At 39.2% G+C, this 19,760-nt stretch overlaps 1 protein-coding gene across 1 annotated transcript in view; it reads right to left on the bottom strand.

The window, feature by feature from the left end:
- The window catches only part of LOC131593074 (cell division cycle protein 123 homolog), a 31,734-nt gene that overhangs the window by 1,958 nt on the left and 10,016 nt on the right, over window positions 1–19,760 (bottom strand). Inside the window, exons 7-12 of the mRNA XM_058865272.1 lie at window positions 15,430–15,478; window positions 13,771–13,846; window positions 10,653–10,775; window positions 7,341–7,369; window positions 2,168–2,296; window positions 239–376 (exon numbers count right to left, since the gene is read on the bottom strand). Coding sequence (XP_058721255.1) covers window positions 239–376; window positions 2,168–2,296; window positions 7,341–7,369; window positions 10,653–10,775; window positions 13,771–13,846; window positions 15,430–15,478 — 544 coding nt within the window. The remainder of the gene's footprint in view (window positions 1–238; window positions 377–2,167; window positions 2,297–7,340; window positions 7,370–10,652; window positions 10,776–13,770; window positions 13,847–15,429; window positions 15,479–19,760) is intronic.

Here is a 19,760-nt window from a genome sequence, read left to right as displayed (position 1 = left end):
CTACATTCATTGCTTCCCATAAAAATAAAATTAACTAAGCAAAGTGAGAGCATTAAAAAGCTTGCTCTTCATCACTTCAGAAACAATTAACCCAACAATACATTGTGTGATGAGTTCATACATTGCTTTTTCTGTAATTATGTACTCTTTTTTAGTAACGAAATCAGAGATTCGGGGACTTTGGTATATCCATTTAACAAAGGTGGAAGGTTGGAGATCTTTTTCTGCTACTTCTTACCAGTTTAAGAAAGTCAATCAATTTGTGAACATCCTCTCCTGTGGAAAGGTCCACAAAGTCCTTGGGCAGTCGGTAGCTCAGGTAGGGACTGGGCTGGACAGTGACTTTGCTGTTCGTACAACGGAACACTGGATAATCCTTTGGAAAAGACACCCAAGATAAGACAATAAGAGTGGACATGAATAAAGCTGGAAATGTTACTGGGACTCCTCCGTGAGACTGAGTCATGTTGCCAATGAGTTTATTTGGCACTCACTCAACTAAACTTGTGCTTTCTAAAAATTGTAGCTTTCTTAAAAAACCTCTGCCCACTTAGGAGCAATTTAAAATGTCAAACATGTTAAACAGTCAAATAATGGCTTTCATTACCTCACTTTAAAGTTTCTGCAGTGTATCAGTTATTAATGTATTTAATATAATCATGCTTATGACAGTGCTGTAATAATGGAGCTATAAGGAACTTTGGGCAATAGTATCTAGATACATACGTGGATAGAGAAAAATAATTTTTATAGAATCCCTAAATTTGTCTTCACAGTTTCCTTGTTTAAAAACATTTGCAACTATAACCTTACTGAAATTATAATTAAAGCTTTCCAACCAATTTACTTACTGAAGGAAAAAATACCTCTATAAAAGGGCCAGAAACATCTCTAAATGCTCAACTGTAGCAACAGGTTTTGGGGAATGATATAATTTTAAGTTCAACACATTGGCATGCCACACAATTGCCAGCTGTACAGCAATAAACAGCTTCATTTTAAGAGAGATCAGCAACTTAACAGATTCTGTGACTGGATGTAAGATGAAACATGAACACAAGTTATTCTACTTTTCATCCAGGATTGCAACACAGAAAACTCTGTAAAGCATCTGGTAATGAGAAAAAGAAATCCCAAAATAAAAATTCTGTATTCCACAGACAGCTTCAGAATTGGGAGTGTGTTTTAACAAATGAGACACAGCTTTTAGCAGGAGGGTTCATGGAATGGGTTTTCATACAGCAACAGCTCCACGGTGAGACAGAGGCAATGGCCTGAACAGCAGCCTGGAATGGGGTTTCCCTGTCAATGTGTTATGGAAAGGGCCACAGGACTAAAGAAACTCTCAGATGTTAAAATCAGCTCAATGAAGTTTGTCATTTCAGTGACCTCTAACGCAGTTCAACAGCTAGGAAATAAAGAAAAGTCCACACTGGCCAGCCAGCTCTCCTCAGAAAAGAACCAAGTGTCTCCCAAGATCCACTAACACACTATTTTCTCTCTTCTACCCAGCTGTCCAAGGACTTCTCAAGATATGAGGACACTGTCTCAAGATGCAGTGAGAAAAAAAAGCGGGAATACAAAAAATGAAGACTTTCCCCACCTTCTGTATTAATGGAAAGTTTGTTGTTTTTACAGAGGAAATGCTGCTTGGAAGAGGGATGGAAAAGCCTTGTTCTGCAAGTCCTGGGAGTTCAACCAGAGGACAAGGCTTTGCAAAGGGTATTCCAGATGAGGAAGAGCCAGAAGTTAAGCTTCCGTTGTCTCCCCCCAAGCATAAAACTGGCGATGTGAGAAACTGCATGACAAATATCAAGAACCAAGCAGAAATTTAACTGATTATATAGAAAAGTAATAGATTGTGAGAGAACTGAAAGGAATGCATCAAAACTGTGTAAAAGCAAGTTTCAGGGCATCTTCTTCACAATGGGGTCCAAGCTGCAACATGGGCTTGTACTGTTTGAACTAAAAATTTTCTTGCAGGCATCTAAAACTAGCAGGTGATATTTGTTGGGATTAATTACTAAGGCAGATTCTACGTACAAAGGGTTTACAGTTCACAGGAGCTTCGTTTACTTCAATGGGATTTACATCACAATGTGATTGTAACAGCAAAAGAAAAAAATAAGGCCATGAATCCTGTTGGATGTTATTCAGCCTCCCTCACCTGTTCTGTTGCTTCCCCTTCGCTCTGGTCTCCTTTCAAGTTTTTTCCAGAGGTGAGTTCTTCCCATGTAAAGAGCAGAGAGTCTGTTACTTCACCAAATGGGTTAAAATCTATTAACCAAATCTTACCCTGCAAAGGAACCACAGACAAATTAAAACAAACCACAGAATTAAAACAAAGAAAAACAAAACAAAACAAACCTAAAACAAAACAACCAAACAAAAAAACACCAAACCCAAAACACATATATACTTAGATTATTACTGCAAGCTATGATGTACTAATTTGATTTCTTTTTTAAAACATAAGATCAGACAGAGCTCAAATAAACTGAGTGTAAATCTGTGCCAAGTGCTTTCAGATGAACCCACAGAAGCTCTGGCTAATCCCCATGACCCACCAAGATCCCCAGTGAGAATGAACAAGGAATGTGGGAGAGCCCCAACCAAAATCCACCTAAAAAACCCAAACTCAAACAAAACCAAAACCAAACAAGCAAAAAAAACCCCAAACCACCTAAACAGGGACTTTGCTTTCCATGAAAAACCACCTCAGCAATGCTGTACCATCCAGTAGTCTACATAAAATTGCTGTTCTTGGTCCTAGATGTGACCCTAAAAACAGAGAGTTGGGTCTGCAAAATGCTAGTGGAGCTCATGAAGGCTCTATGATTCTGTACAGACATAGAAAAAGAATAACTTAAAGGCATTTTTAATATAGCCATTACTAGACATCCACACTAGTTTTTACCTCATCTTTAACACATCTGTGTTCCAAACAGTTGTGGTAGTGTGCACAACAGTACAACTGCTTTACAACTGAAAAATGAAAGCAGAGACTAACAAGACATATTAGAAGTAACAGATGTGTAGGGGAGGAAGAAATAGTTTGTGTTCCTTGAGCCACTTCAAGATACAACCCCCAGCACAGGGCCATCTTCTCTTGCCCAAGGAAGTATCAACTATTCTAATAAAACAAAACATGGTAATAAATTATAAGGAAATATGAGTACAGCTGCTAGTAAAAATTTGCAAAACGAGTATTACATCTGGAAGAAATCACTTCTATCGAAGAGGGAAGGAAAAAGTTGCAGTAACATAAGCAGGGCTGAAGAGTTTTATTGTGTTTATTATAAAGATCAACTAGAATTGGAAAACAAACCTGAAGGCTGTGTAGCTACATTCATTTGACTGAAGATTATGTAGGTAAACATTCACTTTACTTTCTCTTCTTTTCCTTCATTTATGAAGGATCTCCTTGCTTTAAAAGATCTTGCCTATCTTGATACAAACAGCAAATACATTTGATTACTTACACTACAGCCATCTGGCTTCTAACACAAAGATGCTTTTGAAGCGTTGGCAGAGAGTAACATGGAGACTGTCTCTCCCACCTACGCCACCTGAGCTATCCCACAGGCACTGACACACTGTGGAACTGCAGTGATGGAAACCTGTGAGATACAGAGCAGAACTGTTCTGGTGGCTCCGTTACCATCCACAGCGAGCTCCTCGTGCAGGTGTGGGGAGTCCCAGCAGAGATGAAACCAGTGGTTATGACTTGCAAACTGGAGCTGGGCCAGCACCCCAGCAAGGAGTGTGTGGCTGCACACAGACTTGCACAGGTGTCTGCCTCAGGGCAGCTCCATGGGGTACAGCTCTCACAGAGCACATTTTAAGAAGCCAAAGCACAGAAACAACAGTGCTGAAACCAGACAGCTACAAATTGCAGGACACAGACCTGAGTGGTTTCTTATTTGTTCTGGAAGGGTGAGCAAGCCCAGATCTGCTTGGTTGAGTTGCAACTCCTCTGCACTAATATTGGCACCATCAGAGCAGAAAGCCAATGGGGAAAGCTCTGCTGTCATTTCCCATCTCTGGTCCTCCTCAAAAGCCTGCCACAAATTCTCATGATAAGCAATCTTTCACTTTTGCTAATGAGGGTGACTTGCTAGCATCAAGGCAGCACAAGGAGGAATCTGCGGGTTTAGATTCATTCTATCAATCTAGAAAAACAAGCTAACAAACCAATTTAATCACAGACAGAAGCAATGGCTGGCAAAGTTCATTCAGCAGTTCAGAGAATCAGTGTTTGCAAATGAAACATATATACCTAATACTTCCCTACGAAAGACTTTCACAGAAATTCCTCCTCACCCCAAATACATCCAGCTCAGCTTTTTCACAGGAACATTAAGATCATTTCTCTGGAGAACAAATGTACCCTGGAAAAAACTGAAAATTGATTTTGAGACTACTGAAAGCAACATACTTTTTATGAGCACCCAGCAGTTTCTCCTGCAAAAAGCAGTGCACCATCTACAGCAACAGCTGTTTCCTTGAGATGGTCTTAAATCTGCACTGAGCTTTACTAGCTGCAAATTGATGAGAAGTGGAAAAACAAACTAAATATCTCTTTTCAGGGTTTATTGAAAGAAGTATACATAATCCTGGTCAGTAACCAAACTGCCTTTTCTTAAGATTAAATTCTCTCTCAAGTTGTGAGAAAGTTACAAGCAATGTCAACTCTGAAGTTACACGCAATATCATGATTTAAATAGTTTCAGATAACTTGTACTATGTATCTAAACAGCAGTAGTAAGGCTATTTATCTGCTATCTTCTGCATGCTATTAGTAATCTTTATCATACAACAGCACAGAAATGCACAAGCCAGGAAAAAAAAGTTGTGCATAAGTGGAGGGGGAAAAAAATCCCCTACTTGTACTACATGGTATTTTCTTCCCATCCTAAAAGAAGGAATCAATAGATTTACCACGCCCTGTCAGTTTCATGCTTTGTTTTACTAAGGCATTAAGCAGCAGAGTGCTGAAAGGAAATACCCATGACAAAAACCTCTTGTTTAGAGGAAGTTAAAGATAGATAAAATGCAAACTGAACTGCTACATCTCTCTAACTCCAGCTGCACTTGCTTGCACAGTGACAACGCTCACAAGGCACGGACACAAGCACTGGTCTGCTCCTTAACGAGAGCTGAGAGCCAGCAGTGGTCTGGAGCCACCCCTTGCATTGCTGTCTTACCACAGTGACTTGTCTCGGTTTGTTGCTCACACCTGGGAGACAGCAAAAAGCAACAGCAGAGACGACTCTCAGTCTTTTGTGAACTCCCACCTCCAACTCAGCAAGCAGGACCTGTGGCAGCCAACTCCAAACAGTCACTAAAGCAACTGAAGTGAGCAGGTGAAGGGACTGCTGTCATTTACAACCATAACAACAACCTGCTTCTCCAAGCTGAATATTTAAGAGTTGAAAGGACTTAAAACAAGTAGCAAACATTTCTCTCCTTCTGTTGGTAATGTTGCTGGGCAACCAGCCTGATGAGGAGCATGGGCTCTGGAAATTAATCATGCTCACAATATTCTTTTTCTGCCTGTAACTCACATGCCAAGGGAGCGATGAATAACACAGTCGCAAACCACAATAGTACGTGTGAAAGGAGGAGCATCTGACACACAAAGGGATATCTGGCAGTTTACAAGACCTGAGGGTAGAAGGCACCGGGGAGAAATCTACAAACAGATATATTTTATCTTGACAGATGAAGAAACACTGCTCATTTGAGATCCCACAGGCTGAAACCTTTTACTTAAATAATCTGTCTTCATGCTTCAGCTATGAGGCAGAGCACCCAACGGCTGAATCTGGTTCAATGCTTAAGCTGCTCCTCATTTTCCCTGACAGCATCCTCATGTCTGCCGTTCTGAGCCTGGGCAGGTAATTTCCACTACAGCATAGCTGCTCTAGCCTCATTTTAGGTACCTACATTAAAAGTTGGGCTGAGAAATGGTGCAGTCATTGTTTTCCACTTGAGACGCATTCCTGTTTTGTAAACTATGACATGATTTACTGTTACACAATTACAAAATAGTTCAGCAACACTCAAAATGAGAATCAGGACTTACTCCCAATACACTCAACTCAGCTCTAATAAAGACTTTCTCCAATCAAGCCTTTCAAGCGCAATTCACCTGATCAAATATTTCTCTCTACTCGCACTAGGAGAAATCAAGGTTACTAACTCTGATATTGGCATGTTCATAGCATTATTTAGGTTGGAAAAGTCCTTTGAGATCATCAAGTCCAACCCTTAGCCCAGCACCTCTGTGTTCACTACTAAACCACACCCCTAAGCACTACACCTACGTGTCTCAAATAGTTGAGGTGGGATATTTCTCCCCAGCCTCATCACAATCTGGATGTTGAGGGCTCTGATCTGCTCAACTCTTAGAAATACAGCTGGAGCAACCTGAAAAGAAAAAACTGGCGACCATCACAAACCGGGCACACCACATTCATACCCTCTTTTGACAATTATCCCTTCCTATCCTAGACTTCCAGATATGAACAATTTTTCCAATCTCACAAGGATAAACTTAAGAAATACTAAGGATAATTTTGATGAGTTCAAATGTTGTAGAGAAAAAACACACAGGGAAAAATAAATAAAGCCCAAGGAAATATATGTCTTAAAAGAAAATGCCCCAAACCTGTTTTGTGTGTTTGAAAGCTATTTGGACTTAAAAAGTCACAAGAATATCCTGAGTTGGAAGGGACCCACAAGGCCACTGAGTCCAGCCCCATTAATCCCACCATACACCTGAGAACACCACCCATAACCACATACTTTAATTTTCAGTCGGCCCTGAACTGGTCAAGCAGTAGGACTTGATGACCATTGTAGGTCACTTCCAACTGAAACAGACTATTCTACTCTAAATTACTGCAGCAAGGACTCTCATGTCATAACAAAAACTCAGTTGCCTCTTGTAGATTCACAGAACTGAGAAAACTGCAGTCAAAGCCTAAGTCTTGTGCTTTAGAAGAGAAACTTTTCTGGAAGATATTAACTAAATAATTACATCACTGGCACAGACATATTTACACCCCTAATCCTATTATTCTCCTACTGTAGACAGCATTTAACAGAAAAAGACCTGTGGAACAGAATAACATCAAGTAAGTTTTGCTTGGTAGTTTTTTGTTTGGTTGGGGTTTTTTCTTCAGTGGTATTCTTTTGTTTGGTTGGGTTTGTTTTTTTTCCAGGACCACTTCTAGGAAGACAAAGCTATTACTTGGCTTGATCTTTGTAGCATTTCAAGGTTTCACAAGAAGGTTTCAAAAGAAACAATTATATAAAATCTATTGTTGACTTACCCTGCTGTCTCTGTACACATCAAAAACAACTGAAAAGGAGAAAAAAATGTTAATTGTAAAAGACATATAATTTCACAGAAGTTTAAATCTGAATAGATACTTGTGTACACAGCACAATCTGCAAAGTCAATATGTCTAAAGAACTGCAAGCCAGAATTGGATATACTTCTAAGAGGGAGCTGAAATGTTTCAAGAACTACTGTTAATGCACTGGGAAATCAGCTGCTAGGTTTTTCCATTTAATGCTGGTTTCTTCTGATGATTTTTCTCCCGTGAAGAATATTTCATAAACTCTTAGCCCAGACAGCTTATCTTTGACATTACTATTGTTTCATTTACAGCAGAACAGAGACATTTCAGGGAAGGATCAAGACACAAACAGTTAATAGAGAAAGTTCCTGCTCCACAGACATGAGGATTTCAGCAGCTAACAAGACAAACAGGTTGTAGGAACAAAGGCGTCGGTGGCAGTGAAATGGCCATGTTTGATGTCACCCCGAGCAGATACAGCACACCTAATTATTATCAACAACTCCTTCCAACAACCCCCTTGCCACTCAGTGACTGACTCAAAGCTGCCTTGCCTGGCTCCACTGTTGTTCTTCCCCTTGGCTCAATTAAACATGACTCTGTATATGCAGCTTTCCATCAGTTTCTGTTCTGTATGGTTAAACAAACCTTTGTGTTGTCTTTCTCTTGAGCTAGGGAAATCAACAGGGAAGCATTCATGCATGGCTACATGCAAAAGATGTACCAGTTTAGCAGGAAGAAAGGGAAAAGAAAAAAAAATAAATTAGAAAAGCCTCAGACAAATGTTATATTGTTACTTCCTTCACTAATAAGGGAATATTTCAGCTCAGAAATTTCTCAATGCATGTGGATAAACTAAACTCAGGATATGACTGCAGAACACTTGAGTCTCAGGAAGCTGCCTGTCAGGAACAGGGATGTTGACTGATCACAACCATGCATGTAAAGCTTAATCTGACATTTCATGTGAAGTTGGCTGGGCTAAGGGCAAACCACAACTCCACAAAGCCAAAGCCAGTCACGTAGCTGGTTTTTACCATGCAGCCTAAAAATCCACACAGCTTTTGCACAAGCTGGGTTGCGTCAATGTCAGAGTCACTCCAGGATTAAGTGCTCTGTTCTCCCAGGAAGACAAGCCCTCAGTGGCTAAGGCAGTCATCAATGCAAAGGGGGGGTACAGGAACCCCAGGATTTCTTCTCCAGCTGTTCAACTGAACTTAGTGCCTGCACCACATCCTCTCCTTAGTCATATCCTAAAGGTATCCCTTGCATCAGAGGGCTTCTATAGCGAGTCCTGTCTGCCTAAAGCAAGCCCATGGCAACCACTGAGGCTAATGGTATTTATTGAGATTCACTGGGATTCACACAGCTGGAATTCAGACTGATTGCACCCTGATGACTGGTTCAGGACAGTCACAAATACTGAACAAGAAGAAAACCTGAACTGTTCCCTCTCCTTAGGGATCACCTCAGAGCAAGAGTGTCCTGTGCCAGTGAGACTGTAGTGAAACTTCACCAGAAACCGCTCTAAACAGAGGGAAAGCCAAAGCCCAGCTCTGCACTATTGACACCTCCAGAGCACTACTCTTACTGGGCTCTTACCAAAGGTATTTAGAAGGTTCTAACATAATTTAGAAGTATTTATAAAGCATTCACCCATCTGTTATCCTACTGCTCTGACTCTGCAATGCTTCAGCTGCTCTGACTCAACTCTTCCATCTGGAGATGCTACCAGACCAACTGGAAAAAGCAGAGCAAACAGCATCAAAATCCCCAATGAAACAAGAAGTCAGGAAAAAAGCTGTAATACCTTTCCTTTTAAAAGCAAACAAACAACCAAACCCAGATTTTTATTGTTAACAACACATATGCTACCAGGCAGTGGATCAAGGGAGAGGACAGGGGATAAATGCAATGTGGTAAAAAAAAAAAACACCCACAAAAACACAGAAAACATTTTCTGCATGGCATTTCTCTGCAGATGGACCAGCATCTAGTACCTAAGAATAAAAAGGTTAACAAACCTTCATCCCAGAAGGTTGCCCTGAAACCACCTTTTCCTTCAAGGCAACCCAGATGGCATCCTTCACATAAGATGACATTTCAGACCTTTAAGTTCACCAGACAGCCATTTCAGAGCCTAAATCTAGGCACCAATTTCCAAAAATAGTGCCCTGTATTCTTATCTATCAGTTGATTACATATCAGCTAAAACTGCATTGGAACAGAGGAAAATTAAAAGGCATTAATCAGAATGCCAGATCTATATGACTGATTTTACTTCAAAATGTAATGGAATTGCTAATTTACTGATCTATTGGTCTTCTCCAAGCAGCAGTCCATGAGAACTTCTCTGGACTGAAACAGAGCAGCTTTGCAGAGTCAAATTATTAAGGACTTCAGTATAAAAGAGACTGGTACTTCAAGGTACCATTTTCAGACAGTTAGAGACCACAGATCTATTTGACTCCTCTGGTGTGTCAGTAAAACAATAACGTTAAGAACTCACCTAGAGGTTGAATTTTTAAAGCTTTAGAGATGACAATAAAACTGCCATAAAATTATTATGTTTATGGGTTTTACTAAGCTGAGGTTTGGTCCACACCTGACCAAATTTAAATCTCTTCATCACGTTTTTCACCATTATTGATCACCCATCATAATGCAACACCATTCAATTCTCACTAAACCATGTTTGAAAACTATTTCAAATCAATTTTGCAAAGGACTTCACATTTAAAGAACAAGACAATTTACTTGGACCGATTAGATGTATCAAATACTGCGGCCTTTATTCAAATGTTTTGGCCCCTAACCTGGTGTGCATTGACATTCTAGGAGAAATAATTAAATCTTCATGAAAAGAAACTTAAAAATCCTTCATTTAAGGAATCCATCAATAATTTAGCAGCAAACATCTGACAACATCTTTATAAACAAGTATTCTTCTCACTACTGAATGCCTTTTGCCAAAGATCTCCTACCCGGCTTTTCTGGTATAAAAATTATTTTCAAGTATAACGGGGAAAAGCCTCAAAAAAAAAAAAAAAAAGTTATTATGCCTGCTGAAAGGATCTTTCACTCATTTCTTGTGTTTTCTTGAAGAGCTCCGGCCCATTCCTTCGGGGTTTCTTTGTTGCCAATGTAATTCCAAACCCTTTGCTGCTCAATGTGCTGTAGCCACTAGAGTTCTCAGACTCCCTCAAGCTCAAGTGAACTGAGCCCCATGAAAGCAAGAGTGATAGAGAGATGCACACTCACAGATACCCTCAAGATACTTACAGTCTTCATCCAAGAATTTATACTGTATGTGTTTCTTGAAAAACTCCTGTATGGATCTACAGATCTCCTCGTGTTGTTTAGAGATATGATCGTAGTACTGGGTGTAGTCCCTCTGTGATACACCTGTCAGAAATTTCAGGTAACTATAATTATAAAGAGCTCTAGGCATGCAAAAAACCCAACCAGAAAAAAAGCAGTTATCAGACACAGAAGATGGGTTTTTCCCAAGTTTCTACCATTATTAGTGACTTACTGCTTGGCTTTATTCTGCTATACTTAAAAGTACTTCCATTGGGAATCTCTTCCTTGAACAGCTCTGTCCTAAATTCTGTGAACTTCGTTTTATAGGTACACACTTTGACTATTTTAAAGTGCATTTCAGGAGGAAACTTTGCCTGTGTTTAAGTTTGCAGCGCCCATCTTTCCATCTTTTCCTTTCAGTTTCATTCTCCTGGGTTACTCTGGTCAAAAATCTTCTGCACATCACATGCAGGGACTACAATTTGGAACCATGAAATGCCAGGGGTGGAGGCTAAGCTTGTACATTAGCAAAGATGATCCATGGATACCACAGCTTCTCATTTAACTGATTCTTTTACACGTGGAAAACCATGTGCCTGCTTGATAAGGTACTACAGGTGAAACCCTAAACCCCCAAATCAGTGGCATGGCATGCAGGCCAGTGCTCCCATTTTCTCCCTCAAGGGCTTTCTTAGCTATGTAGACAAACCATCCCTCCTACACATTCTTAATTTCATGCACTTGTCTACAAGACACTGGTTTAAAATGACATCAACAGGATTATACACTTGCATGCATCTTGAGCGACAAGAATTCTCATACAGGATGTGTCAACATGAAGCACTGCAATACCCTGCTTGACAAATGTCAAATCCAAGACCTGCCCCACCATTGCAGAATGAGTAATTCAGGCTATTTACATACAAAAAGAGAGAATTCCCCAAGGAAGATGCATCATCAGTTTGCTGTTTTAACCATATACAAAACATAGAGTTTTGCCGTAAGACAATGCTAACTACCGCCAAGGATGTGCTCTTTCTAAAGAAGTTCAGAGAAAAAGTTTATGATGTCAGTGGAGCTTTGAATTTTTAATATCACTGCAAAGCTTAAGTCTAAAAAACAAAAACCAAAAGATGATGGCATCTAAGGGGATGCAGATGTGTAACTGGGAAATCATTCACTATACTGCAAGTATCATTCCAATTTGACTGACAGGCTTATTAATTTTAAGAGTATGGGAACATATTGTGAAAAATCTTGGAACTATCTTCAGAAATGCAGCTGGAGTGCTAGCTAAAAAAAATCCCATACTGGCAGATCTACTAGGTTTCAAAACCTGGTCGTCAAATGTACAGAGTGCTTAATTAGCCAGTGTACAAATGCTTTGAGTTACTTGAAAGTAAATATTACTATACATACATACATACATACATGTATATATATATGTATATTATAGAATATAATAAATCTACATTCAAATGTTTTAGAGGTTATTACAGCAGTGTGTATCTCTGGCAGTTGTGGTGCTCCAGCACCACAAAGCAGGACGGGATTCAGGTCTCCTCCCTTCAAAAGGCTCTGTCAGGAGCCATTAAGCAATACAGACTTAATGGGAAATCTGTGCTATTAGGAAGATAAACTCTGTTACAGAGAGCTGTAATACACTTGCAACTGGCATAAATTGAGAGAAAATGGGAAGATGAGCACAGGAACACCAGAAGGAACAGCCAAATCAAAGGGCTTAGGAGAATGGCGTGTGTTGACAGCACCTGGATTAGCACAGCTCAGATATCTGTGTGCAGCTCCATGGGAAACCCAAATCAGGAAACGAAGAACAGGGAATGTGCTCCTAAAGGTTCACAGAGGTGGGAGTGGATGGAGCAACAAATCGCTGACAGCTCCCAACAGGTACAAAAAGACACAGCCAACACAAGCCCACACTCACCATGCTAAAACAGGAGAAACAGTGAGAACTACATAGCTAATGATCTTGCATATCATCACAAGGAACCCTGGACAGACCACTTGTGGATATGGAGCTTGGTGCTTGTGAATATGTAGACATGAAAGAGGCAAAGTGAGCAAACCTAGTTTTATCTTAACGCGAAAAAAAAAATCACGTTCCTTCCTGTAGAGTCTGGATTTGCTCCATCACTGCTATAACACTTCCTTGTTAGAAGAGTTCAGGCAGAATGATTCAACCTTGTTCAGAACAAATGTGCACTAATCCTGTGCTATTTAAGTTTCTGTTCATCTCTAAAGATTTCATGGTAGACCACACCAAAATCAAACTTCAGAGTAGTAATTAGCCTGAAATTAAACCTCTCAATTCAAGCACCTGTGTATGTGCACTGGGTATCTCATTTCCTGCTATAGTCAGCAGAGAATAGTCAACACAACCAGAGGAGTAAAACTGAGCTAAATTTACCCTAAATTACGCTAAATTTACCCTACTCAGCTGCCTACAACACATGCTCTAGCACAATCTGCCTGTTCTCCAGCTGCCAGAGGTCTCCTAATGCACCCACCAGCATCTATGCATGCTGTGGACATATACCCTGGCTCTTCAGTGCCACTTGAAATGTTTTACATTTAGGATTCTGCACCTGAGTAACAGAACAACAGGTTCTAACTAAGATACACTGAATTTAATATGAAGTGTGGACACTTCCTACACCTGTGGAAATGTTCTGACCTCCCTTTCTGCATATAGCATCCACACAGGGTCATGTGGATATGAGGGCAGCACAACATACAACTGCCTCTGTATTCATTCTGCGAGTTGAGGATGATGCAATTTGCTCCTGAATACAAAAGACTCAGTCATAAAACTGCCTTTGGGTGAAGTTCCTGAATTAACAATTAAATTAAGAATACTCCCACTGTAATGGCAAGCATGCGGTGCTGTCAGGCTTCCAAATACAGTGGAAAGTGAGATGCGGTAAACCACATTTTAAATTACAGAAAGAATAAATCATTAATTTCAGAAATGAGGTGTGAAAATAAAGAACCCTCTTCAGACTTAGCTCTCATTCAAGGAATCAGAGAAACTCCTCAAAACTTCATCCAATAATTTTGTTTTTAAGAAATTCCTTACCTAAAAGCTTGTTTTCCTTGACAAAGCATCTGAATTCTGCACCAGGGATTAGTTCACACCATTTGCGAAGAACAAGCTGTGGAGGAAAAACAAATGACAAAGCATTGTTTCAGAAAAGTAACAGCATCCTTATGTCAACAGATCTGCCTTTTAGAGCTATAGTTTTGCTGCAATGATGACCACTGCTACAAGAAAACAAAACAATCTTAAATCTGCAGTTCACATAATCATCTTTGCAAATATTTCAAAATAATTAGATTTAGTATTCATTTCAGAGAATCACAGAATGCTTTCTCTAAAGACCATCTAGTCTAAACTAGCTTAAAGCAGTAAGATTCAGATTGGACATAAGAAACTGAGAGGACCATCAAGCATTGGAAGAGCTCCCTCACAGAGGTTGTGCAGCCTCCACCCACTGAGGTTTTCAGACCAGATTTTATAAAATGCCAAGTAAGACAATATGATCTCATTCCTTACCCAGCTTTGAGCTATGAAGATGGACTAGACACCTCCTGAGGTCTCTTCCCACCTTAATTATCTTATGCTCTTCCACTTTCTACAGTATTTATTACTGTGAAATCATTTATGAAACAACTTCTACATTACATTAATGATAAAGCATGGAAAATAAAAACCCTGCTCTACAGCACAACAAATCTGTCATGGAATTGGCAGAAAGTTGCTCCCTAGTCAAAGGAGCTGATGAGCAGAATTAAATTTATCCAAATCAACCTCTATTCTGGTACACACCCAAGCAGAATTCTGTGACGCCTTTGAAGGCGCAAACCAGTTAAAATAAGGACACAGGACAGAAATAGAAACCAAACTATTATAGTCAATAGGACAGACTGCCTGGGAATTAAAGCATCTCTCTAGCACTTTCTCAAGTTTCTGTATTTCCTAAGCTGAAATAGTCGGAAGGCTTTTATGTTTTTGAAGGCCCCAGTTACTGCTACTGGATGCTGGAAACTCCCAAACCCTTTAAACTGCAGCAGAAAGTGCCACTAACCAGAGATGGCATTCCTAACTACATTGCTAACATTAAACTCTTTGTTCCAACTTTCAGATGTCCTGTATCTTTAAAGCACACTTGATAGTGCTTTAAAATAAAACAAAGTTCATTCACTTTCAAAACGCCCTTTAAGCCCACAGCATGATGACAAATGTTATATTTACATAAAAACTATTATTAGAGAGATGACTAGATGTTACCGTAAGAGCAGTAGCTCCATATTAACAGTTAAAACATCTCTAGCTGAACGTTTTGATCTGGTAACAAACATAGGAAACAAGATGTGACAGACCAGTTCAGGATGACCCCAGCCACTGTAGCAAGGCTCACCCTGGTAACCTCAGTGTGATGTTCACAAGCAGCTCACCATCAAGAATATATGACTTTGAGCTATGGAACTTGTCCTTCCTGTCCCAACCTGACAGACATGAGAGGACATTGCCAGGAAGCTTCTCAAGTCTGCACTTCAGCCCACCTGATCTTCAATTAAATGAACTTATGACCTGCAGTGCTGAACCAGACTTCCCTTCATACTGAAAGCAACACGAATAAAACAACACATTCAATGGACAGAAACCCAACCACAAAAGTCACCCAGCCTGTGAATGTTCTTTTAAATTCCTTACAAATCAGGCAAGAAGTCCTACCTCATAGTTCAAGGAAGGATCAGGGGAATCATCAGTACAGTGAATAAATCTGGAAAATTAAGGCACAGGCTTTAAAATCTGCTTTACATGTAACATTTTAGCTGTAGTGAGAAAAATAACCCTAAACTGTGAAACATAAGAACTACTGTTAAATTATTTCCAATATATACAAAGAAAGTAAATGCAATACATAAGAACAACTCTCCTTCTGACAATTATCATGGGGAAAAAAAACCCAGAATCACCACCTCTTTTATTCTAGTGCAATTTGGAAGCACTTAAATCTGGACAGGGATGTGTCCAAAATGTGTTTATTCACTGTTGACTTATTTTTGTTTGAATCAACAGTGCTGCTCCTTTCCCTTTGTATTGTTATGTTGGCATAACTGAATTCTCAAAAAACCCAATAAACTTGAGCAATCTAATCCAGTTTCACTGCAGCATGTTTTCCCAAGTACTTTTAATGTTTAACTTCCCAAACCACACAACAGAGACACATCATCATGCCTTACAGCACTTCATTTCCATGAATAAAGGATGCAAAACAACGTTGCTGCTCCGCACTCCTGATTCCATAGCATGGTATCTTTCTAAATTAAGAGCCTTAAGAAATACTCTTACAAATCTCTTGAGAGTGGGAATAAACAAAACTATTTCCACAACTGTAAGCAGATGTCAAGGTTTTGTCCCTTGAGAGGAGCCGACTCTGTCGGTCTCCTTTCAGGAGCTAGCAAGAGTGGAGGCAGTTATAAGCCAAGTCAACTTCCATGTACCTTTTTGTGATTTTACAGTAAACCTCGCAATAGATTCCGTAACTTTCAAAAGGTATTCACAGAAGAACATGTGGTTTTCTTCCAATTCTACTCCCTGACCTTATTGGCAACAAACTACTTGGAAGCACAGAACTGTGTTAAGGGTCACTGCTGAGCAATAGTCCTAAATGCAGTATTTATAGGACCTCCTTTTGGCAGTGAACTTCATTCAGCAACCCAAAAGTCTCACATAAACATTGCATTTGTAAGACATGACTGCCCAGCCTTTGGTTTGAAGAGCTATTGTAAGAGTTCATTCTGTATGCTGCCAGCAGAAGTAAATTTCACACATTTTAGCTTAGACTTTAATATCCACAACACACAGAAAAGTAGGGCAATACAGGCAGGCTTTCCAAAAGCACAGTGATCAAACACATCATATATATATCTGTAAGCCTGTGTAAATAGATAACATCCTTCAACTACAGTTTAGATTCCCCGCAATTTAAGATCTGTCAAGGCAACAGAAACAAACCCATGAGAGCTCACAGTTTTGCTAGACTCAGAATTCCTCCCTTAGTAGAGTATATGCCTATCATGCTGAAGAAAATATCCCCCCCACACACAAAGCCAATAATAAACTCTACAAAGGCAGCTGAAGTCCAGCACATGGAGTTTTACATTGCCTGCACACGAGGACCTGTACTACCTCTCACAAACTCCGTATCTGAGATTGGGGTACCTGCAAGCTGCTTCATTCCAGTAACAGTCTTTTCCAGAAGTCAAAAAAACCCAGCCTTATAATCAAAATTATTCCTTAACTCAACCCTCAAATATTTTGAGCAAGAGCTATGTGGGGAAAGATCCTCTTTCCTTGTAGGTCAGAAAATTAAATTCTTGGGTGCCATCCCAAGCCCCACAGACTGTGTAGGTATCACTGCCGAATCAAGCAAACAGGCAAAAATACTGCAAGACACAGTAAAGGTATTTTTTGAGCCTTAATGACACAGGACTGAGTACAAATGAGGAAAAAATGGGTGAACACAGTACAAGTATAGTACAAAACAAACAAACAGTACAAAAATACTCATATTTTTGTAATCTAATTTTCTGTCTTCATATCATCATGAGTTTTCATTGATGAAAGGCCACTTTTGTTCAGGGAGTAAATTTTGGGTGATTTGAGGTGAAAATTTTGTATTTCTCATCAGCTCATTGTAGCATTTATTGCCGAGACCCATCTGAACTCCTGCATTACAGATGAGCTTTTGATCTCTAGAGGCACAATGCTAAGTGGAGTGTTTTCAACCCACATCCTATTCAGGTTTGGACATACTTGAAAGAACAATCAGAAAGATGTCAGGAACCCCAAACTGAGACATGCCTGGGCTGTATTTTCTGAAGCCTCTGAAAACTGTAATTTTGAATACTGTGGGTGAAGGGATCAAACTCTTCTGTGTTGTGGTCAACAGGTTTTTTTGAGTTATACTTTTAGAGTTAAGACCAGAAGGATCAAGATCTCTTTGTATGTGGCAGTTCAATATCAAACTCCAAATGCTAATACTTGACCACAGGACATGCTACAAAAAACCATTATGCAAGTCAGTTTTCAACACTGAGAAAAGCAATTTAATAAGGTTGGCAAGTTTCTCCAGTATCTACCCTGCTAAGAAAGCCATGAACTCATCTCCAAATCACTGAGATAATTAGGACTTATTATGAATATGATGAGAATTGTAAAATTTATTCTGTACCTGATACTTCTCTGCTATTATTTCATAGTTTATTTTAAAATCTTATTAAAAAAAATAAGGAGAAACTTTTAAAAGCCTTTGAACTGTATCTTTATTCCTTGAATATTAAACCTTGCCAGAACTTTGAGGGCTAAAAGAAATCGGACCTCTCAAAAGAGAATCTTGTACTACACTGTAAATTGCTAGGGAAAATGGGCAAGAGTAAAACCTCAAGGAAAAAAAAGTCATCATCAAAGGCCTCATTTTCCACATCCTCTTGTGTGGAACTGTCTACTTTGAAACAGTTTATATTAAAGCCTACACTAATAGCTCCTGCTCCTGCAAAAAGATACTGAAGTGCTAAGGCATATTCTTCATGATCCAACACTGCCTCCTATGTTCTGTTAGAAGAACACAGGCAGATCTCAAAAAAGCTTTGAAATTTCCCTACAATTTGGAATTCAATATTAAAAGTATTAAATCTGGCATCAGAAACGTTGCTGGAATGCACGAGCATTATCACATCATTAGAAGCAGTGCTATTATTTCTACCAGTGAGCAATCAATCATGTTTTAACAAAACATAAACATAGTCCACCCAGTCTAACAATAAAGAAGAAAACTGTATTTTATAACAATATGTCCATCAGGGCTATGCAGAGCTTTTGATTCAGAAGAGGAATTTTAATCACTTAAGAGAAATCCTAGTTAGAAAGGGATTTTTTTTTTGTCATATATACTCAACACTAAATTTCTGAAAACCTACATTAATGCCTGAAAAATTAAGATCACACCACCCACAAGATTTTTTGTGAACTCAGCTAAGTAAAATACAACGCTGTCTTTGAAGCAGAAATATCAACTGCATGAATGAGTACATTTCTCTAAAGTCTTTGTTAATTTATTTAAAATTAACATGCTGGAAAGGTAATTCATTAGTCTGAATTTTTCAACCAAGGTGTCAGCATCATGAGAGAATCCAAACTTTTAAAACAGTCAAAGCAATTTAAGCATGCTCAGTATATTTGCATTGAGTTCATATTTTTTTAATAGTTTGTATTGAAGCATTACATGGTTCCATTACATGGAATTTGAGACAGTTGAGAATTACAAGGGCATTCCCTAACCTGAACAATGTTTAGAGGCATACAGGAAATGGAAGAGGAAAAGAAAGGCAAAGAAAGTGGTTTGTCTTAAGTTCCACATCACTGGCTTAAGTTTCTAGGTTAAAACCCAGATCTACAAATTGCCATTGCAGCATGTTTATGATATTATGGCCCATGAAGTGGATATTGAAGCTTACACAACTGAACAGGAAACAAAACAAGAACAACAAAAAGACAGTATTCAGCATTTCAGCTGTTACTTATGCAGGGTAAGAAACCTTTAGACCATACTGAGTATTACTGACGAAGTAGAAATAGACTGCATTTCTCCTCCCTCCAAGTAGTCCTTCCAAGGGATTTGGATGCATTATGTATGTAATTTTCATTTGTTCAGCACTTCAGGTTCTTATGCCAGCTACATTTTTAATTTCTGCTTGCTAAGGACTAGTGAACTGGCAGCTAATCAATAGTATAATTAAGGACGACCACTATTCTGATTTAGCAATAATCATTGCACTGTTTGAGGACATTCTGTACAAATAACTTTGTAATTCAGAAATACCAAGCACAGACTGGACAATAATATATGCTTTAATCAAGTATGACATATTCATAAATTACAAGATATATACAGAGACCAAGGTGATTTCCCACAATCATGTCATAAGCTTTACTTATTTACCACCATAGTTGTGCTATCTGGTAGTCTTTCCATATTGGAAAAGGAGCCTAAATGGACT

Source organism: Poecile atricapillus, chromosome Z, assembly GCF_030490865.1.
Source record: "Poecile atricapillus isolate bPoeAtr1 chromosome Z, bPoeAtr1.hap1, whole genome shotgun sequence".
NCBI lineage: Eukaryota > Metazoa > Chordata > Aves > Passeriformes > Paridae > Poecile > Poecile atricapillus.
Note: the sequence above shows the minus strand (reverse complement) of the source record. Positions and strands in the feature narration are given on the sequence as shown.